The sequence below is a fragment of the Podarcis melisellensis genome, assembly GCF_964234715.1.
Source record: "Podarcis melisellensis genome assembly, chromosome: 16".
NCBI lineage: Eukaryota > Metazoa > Chordata > Lepidosauria > Squamata > Lacertidae > Podarcis > Podarcis melisellensis.
In genome coordinates, this window is record NC_138533.1 from 34,395,134 (window position 1) to 34,409,324 (window position 14,191).

The following is a 14,191-nucleotide window of genomic DNA, read 5'->3' on the forward strand; positions in this document are numbered from 1 at the left end:
ACCCTGGGAAAGTGCCTGGAACTCCTAGAACCTTGCACCACTTGGAGATTGGGACGGTGTGCAACTATGTGTGTGTATTCATTAAAAATCACCAGGACTTTAGTATGAATGGGATCTTCTAATATACATATTTTTGCAAGCAAACGTTTGCTTAATGTACACATTTTTTGGAGAGCAATATCCCTCAATAAACAGTGGTACCTCGGGTTACAAACACCTCGGGTTATAAACGCTTCAGGTTACAAACTCCGCTAACCCGGAAGCAGTACCTTAGGTTACGAACTTTGCCCCAGGATGAGAACGGAAATTGCGTGCTGGTGACACAGCGGCAGCGGGAGGCCCCATTAGTGAAAGCTCGCCTCAGGTTAAGAACGGTTTCAGGTTAAGAACAGACCTCCGGAACGAATTAAGTCCGTAACCCAAGGTACCACTGTAATGTTGTTTTCACTAATGTAGCATTTTCATGCTCACTTTACCCTAGTATATGTATTCTTTTGCATACATTACTTGACTGGGGAACTTTTACCGCAAGATTCAGAGAAGTGTGAGTTTCAAAGGATGACTACGTGTTGGTTCTCAGATATTTTGCAAAGACCAAATTGGGCAAGTTCGCCTTTAAATGCAAACTGAACTGAATTTCTCCCCTCATCAGTAGTCCACAAAAACACACAAACACGTCACAGCCACACAGTCACATCTCAGCCACTCTCTTTCCTTCCCATATATTAGAAAGAACTTTCTGGTGGTAAGAGCTATTTGACAGTGGAATGACTGCTGGGCTCTCCATCAGTGGAGGTTTTTAAAAGAGAGGTAGGATAGCCTTCTGTCAGAGATTATTTTGCTGCGAATCCTGCATTGCAGAGGGTTGGTCTAGATCATGGGTAGGCAAACTAAGGCCAGGGGGCTGGATCCAGCCCAATCGCCTTCTAAGTCCAGCACGCAGATGGTCCTGGAATCAGTGTGTTTTTACATGAGTAGAATGTGTCCTTTTATTTAAAATGCATCTCTGGGTAATTTGTGGGGCATAGGAATTTGTTCATCCCCCCCCCAAAAAAAATATAGTCCGGCCCCCCTCAAGGTCTGAGGGACAGTGGACCGGCCCCCTGCTGAAAAAGTTTGCTGACCCCTAGTCTAGATGACTCCTGGGGCTGCTTTGCAAGTCTTTGTAGTTTAGTCGTTTAGTCGTGTCCGACTCTTCATGACCCCCTGGACCAGATCATGCCAGGCACTCCTGTCTTCCACTGCCTCCCGCAATTTAGTCAAACTCATGCTGGTAGCTTCGAGAACACTGTCCAACCATCTCGTCCTCTGTCGTCTCCTTCTCCTTGTGCCCTCCATCTTTCCCAACATCAGGGTCTTTTCCAGGGAGTCTTCTCTTCTCATGAGGTGGCCAAAGTATTGGAGCCTCAGCTTCAGGATCTGTCCTTCCAGTGAGCACTCAGGGCTGATTTCCTTCAGAATGGATAGATTTGATCCATGGGACTCTCCAGAGTCTCCTCCAGCACCATAATTCAAAAGCATCAATTGCAAGTCTACAATTCTCTAATTCCTCCTGCCACATTCAAACCCCCCTCCCGCTTTGAAAAAGAGGAATGGGCTGGAGAAATAAGAATAGATTGCAAGGAAATAACTTGCCATCTAAATAGCTTCCCGGATTCAGGAAATTAAAGTAATTTAGACCAAACCCAGCCAAGTGTTACAAATATATATGCAGGATATAATTAAAAGAGGTTTAAGAAATTAATAACCTTTTATGAAACTCTCAACACCTGAGAGCGTCCAGTCCAGTAAGTCTGAAATGGAATACACACACTTTCTCTCTATATATATCTGACGATCCATATTTCCAGGGCAATATCGGCTCAGCAGGTAGAAAAGTTAAAATTACTCACGACAGAACCGCAAACGTGACCAATGTGATCATCAGGCAGAAGATGGAGATGGAGCAGCCAATGTAACTGATGGAGGACAGCGCCACCTTGTGTCCCGCTGAGAGCTGTGCGCCGGGGAAAAGAGAAAGGACGCCTATTGTTAATCAATTGGATTAGGCCAGCAAGGAACAGTTTATCAACATCTTTAGCCAAATGGGAAAAAGTCATAATGACATTAGCAGGGCGGCATTCAGAAAACTGGGCCACATCAAACAAGCAGAAATATTCACACAATGAGATTTTAAAATAAACAAACACCCTCAATAAACAAGAGCATTTTAATTTGCAGAAAGCAGTACTGATTTCCGCCCGCCCCCAACCTGTTTTGCCCTGATGCACAAGACCTTAGAGCCAAAATGTTTGGTTGTGGCCATGGCCGGATTTAGGTTTTGTTTGTTTTTGAATATTTTATTAGTTGAATATAAGAACAACATATAATCAAATACAAGCAATCAAATACAGTTTTCCCCTAACTCCCCCCCCCCAAAAAAACCACCCCAAGAAATTTCACTTAGAATCATAGAATCATAGAGTTAGTTGGGATCTTGAGGATCATTTAGCCAGAAAGCTTTCCGTAGACAAACGCCGGCTCCCTTGGCCTGAAAACGAGATGAGCACCACACCCCATAGTTGCCTTTGACTGGACTTAACCATCCAGGGGTCCTTTACCTTTACCGTTTCCATGCAGTTGTCCCTTACAGGAAACAAACCTGCAACATTGGTACCACACTCGAATCAACTGAGCTGATTCCTTGAGTTTGCTTTTAGAGAGAGGGGTGGGGGTTTTTTAAGGCCAGGATAGATTCATGGACAATGAGTCTGTCTGTGTTAGCCAAGTGGAACCTTCATATGCAGAAACAACAAAGCACTGGGTACCTGATACAAGGAACAGGCAACAGGAGACGATGCCCCATGTCCTATTCATGGACACATGATTTTTTTAAAAAAAAAAAATATATTATTAAAGATTTTCTTGTTTTACAGAAGTATGTGTAATGTATCTCGCATTTCTTCCATGTAACATTTTTACAAACCAGTTTCATTTGTTGAGACATTAGGAAGAAAAGGGGTGGAGGCCCTACTAAACATCTTCCAAGACAACAATGCCCATTTACACCACAAAGCACTCATAACTCACCTACTTACAGCAGCCAGAAACACCATAACCAGACACTGGAGAGACCTGTCAGGTGTAAGCATGGACCAATGGTACCAAATAGTATGGGAAACAGCCCTACTAGAAAAATCAACCAATAAACTGAAACTGACATGGGGACAAACGGACAGATGATTTGCATGTTCTCCATGAGACCTGGTGAATGTGTGCAATGTCTGGCTGTTATATCCATTAACCATTCAGCTTCCATTACACCTAACTTATACACACAGTTTGGTCATCAAGTGTTGCACCTCAAACAAAAGGAGATTTTTTAAAAAAAAACACGTTTTGAATGGGAAGAGCTGAATTCTTCTGTTATATTTATGAGGCTTTTTAAAAAAAAAGCGTGAGAGAAAAAGGAATTTTTTTCCATATTCATAATTCAGACTGTTGAGAGTTATTAGAGGAGGGGTCTGTGCTATTGGCTCTCAATTATTTAAAGAGGTGTTTTAAATTTTTCATGCAAAGTTTCTTTTTATTTTTAAATGATATAAGGAAAACTGATATAAGGAACTGATAGGAAAACTGTGTTAATAATTAAAAGAATCGTTAAGCTCTTGTTTATCTAAGAAAAAGCGAGGTCATTCATTCTTTACTGATTTACGGGCCAACACAACAACAACACAGAAAAATGAACGTTGCCACAAGAAGAAGCTCAAGGGTGGAATCTTAGCTTCAACAATAATAACTGGAGACAATGTTTATAATTACAAATTACTGCAAGAATCATTAATAGGTAATAGGCCTTTGGAGGGGCGAAATTAAATTCTGGGTTATCACTGTCGTGTAAGGTTTCAAACAGGTTTGAGTCAATAACTCTAGGTCTGGTTGATGTGATGCTATGTATAGCAATTACAGTGGTACCTCAGTTTTCGAATGTTTCCGCTGATGAACATTTCGGTTTACGAATGCTGAAAACCCAGAAGTAAATGCTTCCATTTTTGAACGAGCCTCAGAAGTTGAACGGCTTCTGCTGAGTGTTTCTCAATTTTGCAGGCCACCCTTTGCACCTTGGTTTTCAAACGTTTTGGAACTTGAACAATCTTCCGGAGCGGATTATGTTCAAAAACCGAGGTAGCACTGTACCCACTTGCTATATCAGCAGCAGGGAACCTCTTTCAGCCTAAGGGGCAACCATTCAGGGGATGTGTGCCACTGATGGGCAAAGCCAGACACAAAAGTGGGTGGAGCAATCAGTGGCGTAGCGTGGGTTGTCAGCACCCGGGGCAAGGCAAGTAATTTGCACCCCCTAACCCATGGATTTGCGCCCCCTAACCCATGGATTTGCGCCCCCTAACCCTAACCCCCAGATGTTGTGCCCGGTGTGGCCGGCTCCCCCTGCACCCCCCATGCTACGCCACTGGGAGCAATTAATGCAAATGTCACTTTTCATGCAGTTGGCCAGGTACGGTTCACTTCACTCTTTCTCTCCCTCTATCCTCCACTCAAACAACCAAAGGGCCACTGTATCAGAGTTCAAGGACATATGCCAGCCAGGCAAAAACATTCAAGGTGTGGAGCAAGGGCCAGTGAGGGCTCTGGCCTCAGGAGAAAACTGAGCTCCAGATAGAAATACCAGGAGGGCCGCATTCAGCCTCTGGACTTGAGGTTCCCCTTGTTAGAATTCCTGCTCCATGATTGCAGTCATGGGATTGTTGTCTATCACATGATGGTATATGTTTTGACTCCACAGAGTGGGAAATGACGAAGACAGGATGTTTGTGTTACTGTGTTCTGTGAAGTGGGACTATTGTCCTTTGTTCTTTCTCTTTGCTGTCTGATGCTAGAGAGAGAGGCAGCCATGTTGCAGTGCTCCGTGTGTGTTTAGATGTAAATAAAGTAGATTAGCCAAAATGCTGAGTTGCTGAGGTCTGTTACGCAAGCTGCGAAGACTCTGCGGATCCCTAAGTGTGCCGATGTCTGCTGGCATCTGTCGCTGTGATGTTCGGGCTGAATAAGGCTTTTGAAGCTCCCGAATGAATGACCAGGAGGGAGAGAACATGCCAGTTGGGCATGTGTCTCTACCAGGGTCCTACTCGAGTGTAGGACGAGCTCATGAAACCCCACCCATGTGTGCAATAATCATTTTGCAAGCACAACCACCAGGGGAGATGCCTCAAGACTTTCCACATGTGCTGCATCAGTAGGATTTGGGGTATCACATGGCAGGTCAGAATACCAAGGCCACATTCACAGTATGTTCATACTCCTCTCTAAGCGACATCCATGCTGTCTTGGTCATGTCCACAGAACGGAAGGATCCCCAAAGACATGCTTGAGGAGATTTCACCCCTCCCATATCCAAGAATCTGCTGATGCTCTCTGCTGATTCTCCAGAGAGGAGGGGCGGTTTTCTGCTCTCTACTTATTCTGCTCCAGCCTCACATCAAAGAGAGAGAGAGAGACTGAGTGTTATAGAGAGATCGTGCGTATAGATAAGGTTGCTGCTAAGAGCAGCTGCAGACACTCAGTGCAGTTCAGCATTTTTCGTTTAGACCTCATTTAGCTCTTTATATAGTTGTGTATTATAGTTGTAAGTAGAATAAAGAAGATATTCTACAGAGCTGCTCTCCGAGTTGTTTATGCTCTGCTGTACTCTGCTATACTCTGCTGTGCAACGACTGTCTTCTAGAAGTGAGTTCGGTGCTCACAGCTCTGAGCTGTGAGTCCACAGCACTTTGACCTATTCCTGCAGAAGGTGGTCTCTGGAAGTGCTACCCCAGGTCGCCTGGCCCAGTCAGGGCTGAAGTGAATGAGTCCAGTCGGTGGCACTGGCTCAAGGGCGATGCTGACAATGCTCTATGAGGAGCTGGCTTCAGGCACCAGGCCTGTTGGCAGACCAACTCTGTGTTACAAAAATGACTGCAAATGTGACATGAAGGCTGGCAACATCAACCCTGCCATGTGGGAATCCCTTGAAGTCGACTACAGTGCCTGGAGACAGACAGGTTGTTCATCCATAGCAGCGACCGAGGAGGAACACAGAGAGAAGAAACCCCATGGTACATCTGGAGCAACACAACTGGACACCTTCCTCTGCCCCAGCTGCAACAAAACATGTCTCTCCCTTATCGGTCTCTACAGCCACAGCAGCCGCTGTAATCTCCCAACAGTTTAACTTCACCCACAAAGGCGCACTCCTCCGTTGTCTCCCGAGATGGACGAATGCCATCAGTATTATCTAGACTAAAATGTGTAAGCTGTGGTTTGTTAGTGTATCAGATGTTAAAATTCTTAAACATAAGGACAGTTGTACTGGATCAGATGGGAGGTCCAGGTATTCCACAAGGATCCTGCTTCCCATAGCGGTGAACCAAATGCCTCTAGCAAGCCTGCAAGTCGGGCTTGAAGGGAATGGCCCTGATATCAGCAACTGCCTCTGAATCTGGAAGGAGGCAAGCCCTGTCTCGACTCGGAGTCACTGACAGCTAATGCCTCATGCATTTCCCTAATCTACTTTTAAAACCAGCTATGCTGCCGGCCATCACCACATCCTGCAGCAGAGAATTCCACAGATTAAACTGCGCACTGTATGAACAAATAGTTCCTCTTGTTTGTTCTGAATCTCGTGCCTATCACTGTCACGGGATTACCCTGGAGCTCTAGAGCTTTGTGGGAGAAAAGCTGCTCTCTCTTGACTTTCTCTGTACCAGTCATAATTTTATAAATCTTTATTGGGTCCCCATTTCCTTTGGAAACTAAACTATACTCCAGAATCGAAAGCTTTTCCTCATATGGGGAGTTGCTCTGCATTCTCTGGTCTTTTGGGCCACCATTTTCTGCTTTGCAATATTGTTTTTGAGATGTGGCAACCACAACAGTACACAGCATTCCTTCTGAGCTGGGGGAAGGTGAATGGATGCCGTGTCGAATGCAGCCGTGCTTGTCCATTCTGGCGCATGAACACTAAGGTCACCCTCAGACTGTCAGTAGTTTGCGGGAGGGATTCAAGAGCACACCAGGAATTTAGTTTGGGGCGAGTAAAATGGACCAAATCTCTCTACCAGCCTGGCATAACAAATCCACTTTAAAAAAAAACAACATGATTATTTGTGGCTAGGAAAGTGCACTGGAAAGTTGAGGATGACTGGCTAATGAATGGGAAAATATACAAACATCACACAAGCAAATCAGGTTGAATGCCCATTGACATATATCCTACCCGGGGGGGGGGGGGGATCAAAATGAATCTACCGTTGTACCTTGGATCCCAAACACCTTGCGAGTCGAACGTTTTGACTCCTGAATGCAGCAAACCCAGAAGTGGGTGTTCTGGTTTGCTAATGTTCTTTGGAACCCGAATGTCCAACGCGACTTCCGTGGCTTCCAATTGGCTGCAGGAGCTTCCTGCAGCCAATCGGAAGCCGCACCTTGGTTTCCAAATGTTTTGGAAGTCGAACGGACTTCCGGAACAGATTCCGTTCGACTTCCAAGGTACCACTGTACTATATTTTGAGAAATTGTTATCTGTCCATCCGCTTGTTTTCTATAGCTTCAGATGCCTCTCAAGATATTGTCACCCAACTGAGCACGAGGGTTCGCATGGTGAGTGTGGCTGTCTTTGTCAAGGTTTGGATGCTGGCTGCCATTTTGAACCAAGATGAGGGACTGAAACAGGATTTTGGCATGACTTCACCTGATTTTTAGCGTGATTGTCCAAAATCGCAAATTGCACTGTCCATTTTTTAAAAAAAAGCTGTTTGTTTGTTTGTGTCTTTAAAAATCCCAGATAGCACTGAGCAACGTGGGAACCAGGGTGAACCTCCTCCTTCTGATCAGAGGGCCTGTAGTGGAGGAGGCAGTCTTTAAGATATGGAGTAATAGAATTGTAGAATTGAAAAGGGTCCCTCAAGAGTTTTTTAGTCCAAATGCCTGCAATGCAGCTATCACAGCTATGCCGGGAGCCTAAATCATTTAGAGCTTTAAACACTAAGGAGGAGCACTTTGAATTCAGCCTGGATATGAACAGACAACAAATGAAGCTGTTTTAAAATAGGGGTTGTGTGAGATTCAACTGGGACCCTCAGCTGATTATCTAGTCACTGCATTTTGGGCCAAGTGAAGTTTCTCAGTCATCTTCAACGGCAGCCCCAAACAGCACTCATTGCAATATAACCACCTGGAAACAAATCAGAACAAATGCTCAGCTAAGACTGCACAGTTTCTAACCTCCATATAAGCTGAATGCTCATTAAGCAAGTCATTTGGAGGAGTCCTAAGGCCTCTTGCAAATTCTTTGGGAGAAAAAGGAACCCCAGGGTAAATCCGTCAATTTTGCTTTAGGATTTTTTGTTGTTCCTGTTTTAGTAAAACAGTTTATCTGTATTTAAAGACTAGTAAAAATATGGTTTCTCATTTTTCCAGTCTTAAATTCTGTGTTCCACATAAGTTTGCAATTTTTTTAAAAAAAAAGACTCATGAGAATTCAGCAGCATTTTAATGCAAATTTTCTGTAATATACAAATGTTTGTATGCAATCTTGCCTAATATACACATTTTTGCCAATGCAATTTCCCTAAAGTAATGCATTTTTATGTTAATTGTCACTACTCTATGCATTTTTATGGATCCTTTGCCCCAGTATATTCATTTTTGCATGCATTACTTGGTTGGAGAATAGGCAAAGGGACCCCTGACTGTTAGGTCCAGTCGTGACCGACTCTGGGGTTGCGGCGCTCATCTCGCTTTATTGGCCGAGGGAGCCGGCGTACGGCGTACAGCTTCCAGGTCATGTGACCAGCATGACTAAGCCGCTTCTGGCAAACCAGAGCAGTGCACAGAAACACCGTTTATCTGCCCACCAGAGCAGTACCTATTTATCTACTTGCACTTTGATGTGCTTTCAAACGGCTAGGTTGGTAAGAGCAGGGACCGAGCAATGGGAGCTCACCCCGTCACGAGGATTCGAACCGCCAACCTTCTGACTGGCAAGTCCTAAACTCTGTGGTTTAACTCACAGTGCCATACGCATCCCCTGGTTGGAGAATAGCAGTGACTAAATTTCCACGGGTGGCTGTATTTTGGAAAGAGAGAATCAGGTAGGTTTTCCTTGAACTGGATCAAAATTCTCCCTGCAACTGTAGCCTATAACCTCCTTCCAAGTTTTCTTGGTTGAAGCAGCCCAACTATGAGAGGTGTCAAAAACCAAACTTCCTTCCTGAATAGTCTCTCTATAAGTCTATGATATATAACGAAACCCTGTGCTCTTGGCTGAAGAAACAGGCTTCCCTGGAAGAGAAAGGCAGGAAGGCTTTGGATCAGCTGTTTGCTGAGTTTTTACCTGTCAATAAACCATAGAGAAACAAGCACAGAATTGTGGGGAAGAGGAGAAAGTGTCAGTTTCCCAGGGATTTTATAGCACCAAGTGTCAGAAACACTGAATTGTAGTAGACGAGCAATGAAAAACTTATCTGGATGTTTTGCAGACCCCCGATGGCAAGCTATGAACCTTAGAAATTCTATCTACAGCTGCATGCATTTTTAAATGGACTATTTCTATTTTCACAGCTCTGGCCATAATTAATCGAAATACAAATCCAATTCAGCTTCCTCTTCTTCTTCTTTTTAAGGCAGAGCTGTGAAGTGGAAGATTTTCCCCCCTATATATATATGTCTAAGCCATTTATAATTTGAATTTCTGAGGATCAAAGCAGGGCATGAACCACAAATCCATTAAACCAATGTAAACACAGAACAATTAAAGGGTGTATGTATCTGCTATACATTTGGGGAAATAGTTTGTCTGCCCATTTGCTTGTTCTCTATGCATTCAGATGCCTCTTGAGATAGTGTCACCAAACTCAACTCAAGGGTAGCGGTTTTTATTGACAATGAGTCACTGGCCACCATTCTGAATCAAGACGGCAAACCAAAATGTCACTTTGGCATAACTTTGCCCTTTTTTTGGCCTAGGTTTTGCTACGTTTTGAGTTATGGTTGCCAAACTTTGCATGAAGGTTCCTGCGGTGGCCGTGACAGTCCTTGTCAATGTTTGAGCACAAGACATCATTTTGAATCCAGACAGCAGTACACATTGTGACTTTGGCATTATGGGTCCAAACTGAACCAATTTATTTCTCAATATGAGGATTTCTGAGATGACGGCAGTGGGTTTTTTGGGGAGGGGGCACTGGTGGCCATTTTGAATCAAGGTAACGGGCCAAATCAAGACTTGGGTGTGACTTCAGCCAATTTTTAGTGCAATGTGTCAAACTGTACTGATTTGGATGCCTCTGAAGATATTGTCACTCCATTTGGCAGGACATTGTCAAATTTGGCATGATGGCTCCAGCACGCGCCAATGTGGATGCCTCTGGATATATCCTTGCCCAGATTGGCACAACTGTTCCCATTGGGGAGCCAGCCTTCTGTATCTATGTTTCTATGGTTCTGTATCTATGTCGCTGCACACCATGCTGAAAACAAGGTGGTGGACCAAAATGTGACTTTGCCCAATTTTACATTAAGGATCCATATATACCATATTTTTCCATATATAAAACAAGATTTTTTGATGATTAAAAAAATGTTTTAAATGGGGAGTCGTCTTATATACAGATAGTGCAGAGGGGGGACGTGTGATTGGTGGCAGCCGCAAGCAGGCGATTGTCAGCGGTGATGCGGGCGGGTGATTGGTGGCTGTGGCAAGGCCTTCTGGCAATCGGCTGCTGCAGCAGCGGCAATTGGGCGGGCGATTGGCAGTGGCTGGCAGCGATCTCCCCCCATTTCCTTAATTTGGGGTCCCCCAAACTAAGTGTCTCATACACCGGGGTGTATTATACATGGAAAAATACGGTATATATCATGCTTCCTCAACCTTGGCCCTCCAGGTGTTTTTTGCCTACAACTCCCATGATCCCTAGCTAGCAGGACCAGTGGTCAGGGATGATGGGAATTGTAGTCTCAAAACATCTGGAGGGCCGAGTTGAGGAAGCCTGGTATATATAAACAAATCTATTAACATACAGATAGTAAAAATAGCATATCACTGTTTAAAAGCCCTTTCCTTACAAGCCTCGGCCTAAGACATATGAGGTTAAAATGAAATTATCGGAAGCCTGAATCCTGCATCTTTAATGGAAATGCAAAGAGCAGCAGCAACAAACAAACAAAAACTACGGATAGCTTGTGTGGAAGGAAAAGACATGCCCATATTTGGATGAGCACAGCTGAGCAGCAGGCTGCCCAGCTGGAAAAAAAGAACCTTTATGATTAATTCTGATTTAATTCTTGTCACATTTGTTGCGGTGTTTCTCTCCCCCCCCCCCCACAACTCCGATGATTTGTGGGGGGTTTATTTATTTATAAAATAAATATTTACATACCCTTGAAGTCCTAATAAAATATTAAGGTGGCGTACCACAATATATGCAAGTCTGATGTCACTTAAAAAGCCATAAAGGGAACGCAACATAATCATTCGATTGGCCAATCGAGGAAGTCTGAGCAACGTGAAGATTCCCGTCAGCATAAAAGGGTCTTTATGAATGCCTGAAAGTCAAGCACTCGAGGGTGACAGATTCTGCTGGAGGCAGATTCCACAGCAGGGGACCAGCAATACAATATGCCTGACTTTGCGGTGAAGCCAGCCAGGCCTCTGTGACAATGGGGACAACAAAGAGTTGTGGCTACAGATGGAGGGATGGGTCTCTTTCAGTTCTCCAAGTGGCCCTTCTCCTCCTGTCTGGCCAGCATGAGCAGAACACACTGACAGAAAATAATAATAATAATAATAATAATAATAATAATAATAATAATAATAATAATTTATTTATACCCCACCCATCTGGCTGAGTTTCCCCAGCCACTCTGGGCAGCTTCCAATCAAGTGTTAAAACAATACAGCATTAAATATTAAAAACTTCCCTAAACAGGGCTGCCTTCAGATGTTTTAAACATCAGATAGTTGTTTATTTCTTTGACATCTGGTGGGAGGGCGTTCCACAGGGCGGGCACCACTACCAAGAAGGCCCTCTGTCTGGCTCCCTCTAACCTCACTTCTCATAATGAGGGAACTGCCAGAAGGCCCCGGTGCTGGATCTCAGTGTCCAGGCTGAACGATGGGGGTGGAGATGCTCCTTCAGGTATACTGGACCAAGGCCGTTTAGGGCTTTAAAGGTCAGGTCAGTACCAACACTTTGAATTGTGCTCGGAAACGTACTGGGAGCCAAAGAGACTTCTCTGTCAGGATGCTGAAGATCTTGAGGGGGAGAAATGAGAAAGTGGTCTGAGGACCACATTCTTTTATGGGCAGATTGGGGCTGCCTGCCAATGGGGTATGGAGTCGGAGGTGGGCAAGGGCAGGGGCAAAAGTGGGCAGAGAAATGGATGTACTATAGGCTATATTCCAACTTTGAAGAAACCAGAGGTTTCCACATTCACACCCTCTCTCTCTGTTTAAATTATTTTATGTATGATTTTCAATTTCATACATTTCAATAATTTTATAACCATTTTAACATTTCAAAACTTGACTTCCTTCCCCCTCTTTCTGCACTTTCTCAAATTTATTTTTAATATCCTGCATATCCAAATTAACTTAATTTACTCATTTATTCCTTTAGTTTAAATATATGCGCTTATAAAACTTCAGGTTATTACAATAATCCCGCCAATGTTCTTATCTGTTTACAGTTTATTTGTAAATATTCAATAAACCATTCTTTGATAAAAAGTTTGTTATCCTGATTTCTGATTTTTCCAGTAAAGCATTTATAAAAGCTTCTGGGGTTGTTTTTTTTACAAACTTTATTTTAAACATCTTTTTCAATTCATTATATATCATTTCCCAGTAAGCTTTAACCTTGCTACAAGACCACCACATACAATAAAAAGAACTTTCTTTCTCTTTGCATTTCCATCGCTTATTTGATTTGGATTTATACATTTTGGCCAATTTACTCTGTGTTAGGTACCATCGATATATCATTTTCATATAATTTTCTCTGGCCATAACATACTATAAATTTTATATCCATATTCCACAATCGTTTCCGCGCTTCCATATCTATATTATGACCGATAATATGTTTTGGGTGTTGTATGTGATGCCAATAAAAGGTTTTACGAATTATGGGAACTAGCCGACCTGACTGAGAGAATCCGTGACCAGGAGGAGGAGGAGGACTACCAGGAAGAATGGATGAAATTTAAAGATTATTTAGCTAAATATATTAAGGTAATTTAATTGAAAAAGCTTGTAAATACCAGATAGGCCTAGGATTTTAATATGTTAAGTGATGAATTAAGAGGATGTAATGCTGAATTGAAAAGAAAGAAAGATGTTAATGAATAAGTTAATTTTTTAAGAATATTGGTGCTGGAAAACCGTTAAAATGATTTACTTTGAAATTCAACTAGGGAGACACAAGGAAGTCACTTAACCAAGTTCCCAAAGTTTGTCTCCCATTCCGATAACATCTTATACATTTTAGACTACACTTTTACATTACATTCTCTCCAGTTGTAATAGTCACACCCTCTCTATTCTCCATCAAGCAAAGAACCAGGAACGTCACATTCCTCTTTCACCGAGGTATCCCAAGAAACCCGTTCAAATAAGCAAAATAAACACTGCAACCATTGAGACCTAGGGTCCCAGCCCCTCTGCAGATCCCTAACTAATCTGAGGGGTTTGGCTGCATTTTCTTTTTCTGAATATCAACAAAGAAGTCCTTGGCTGCCCACCACCTTGTTACAATTTTTCAGATGATTGCCACTTGATGATTACTACTTAGTTTGCTTTGGAAACAGACAGCCTGGACACGGATGTAATTAATTGTATGAAGAATGTTCACAGGAGGCGATGGAACCAGCAGTCACGATGTGCTCTGCTAAGGCAAGGAGGGACTCCACAAGCCGCTCAGTCAAAAGCCGGACTCTCCCATGGAAGCCACAGTTGGCCTAATTGAAGTTTATCTAAAAGAGAAACATAAAAGGAGTCCCCCCCCCCTCCGCCGCTCACTGTATCTCAGCAGCCAAATACATTTCCTCAGGGCAGTCCTCAGCTTTTGACTCCAGATTATTAATTCACTGCCATGATCTGTGCTAAACAAATTTCAGGTTTCAAAGGAAACCTGCTTCTACAGATGCCCAGCAAGAC

At 43.3% G+C, this 14,191-nt stretch overlaps 1 protein-coding gene across 2 annotated transcripts in view; it reads right to left on the bottom strand.

The window, feature by feature from the left end:
* ADGRD1 (adhesion G protein-coupled receptor D1) overlaps nt 1–14,191 on the bottom strand; it is a 262,582-nt gene that overhangs the window by 103,540 nt on the left and 144,851 nt on the right. For both annotated transcript variants that reach the window (XM_081893300.1, XM_081893301.1), the window contains one exon: nt 1,893–1,996. In XM_081893300.1, the coding sequence (XP_081749426.1) occupies nt 1,893–1,996 (104 nt within the window). The remainder of the gene's footprint in view (nt 1–1,892; nt 1,997–14,191) is intronic.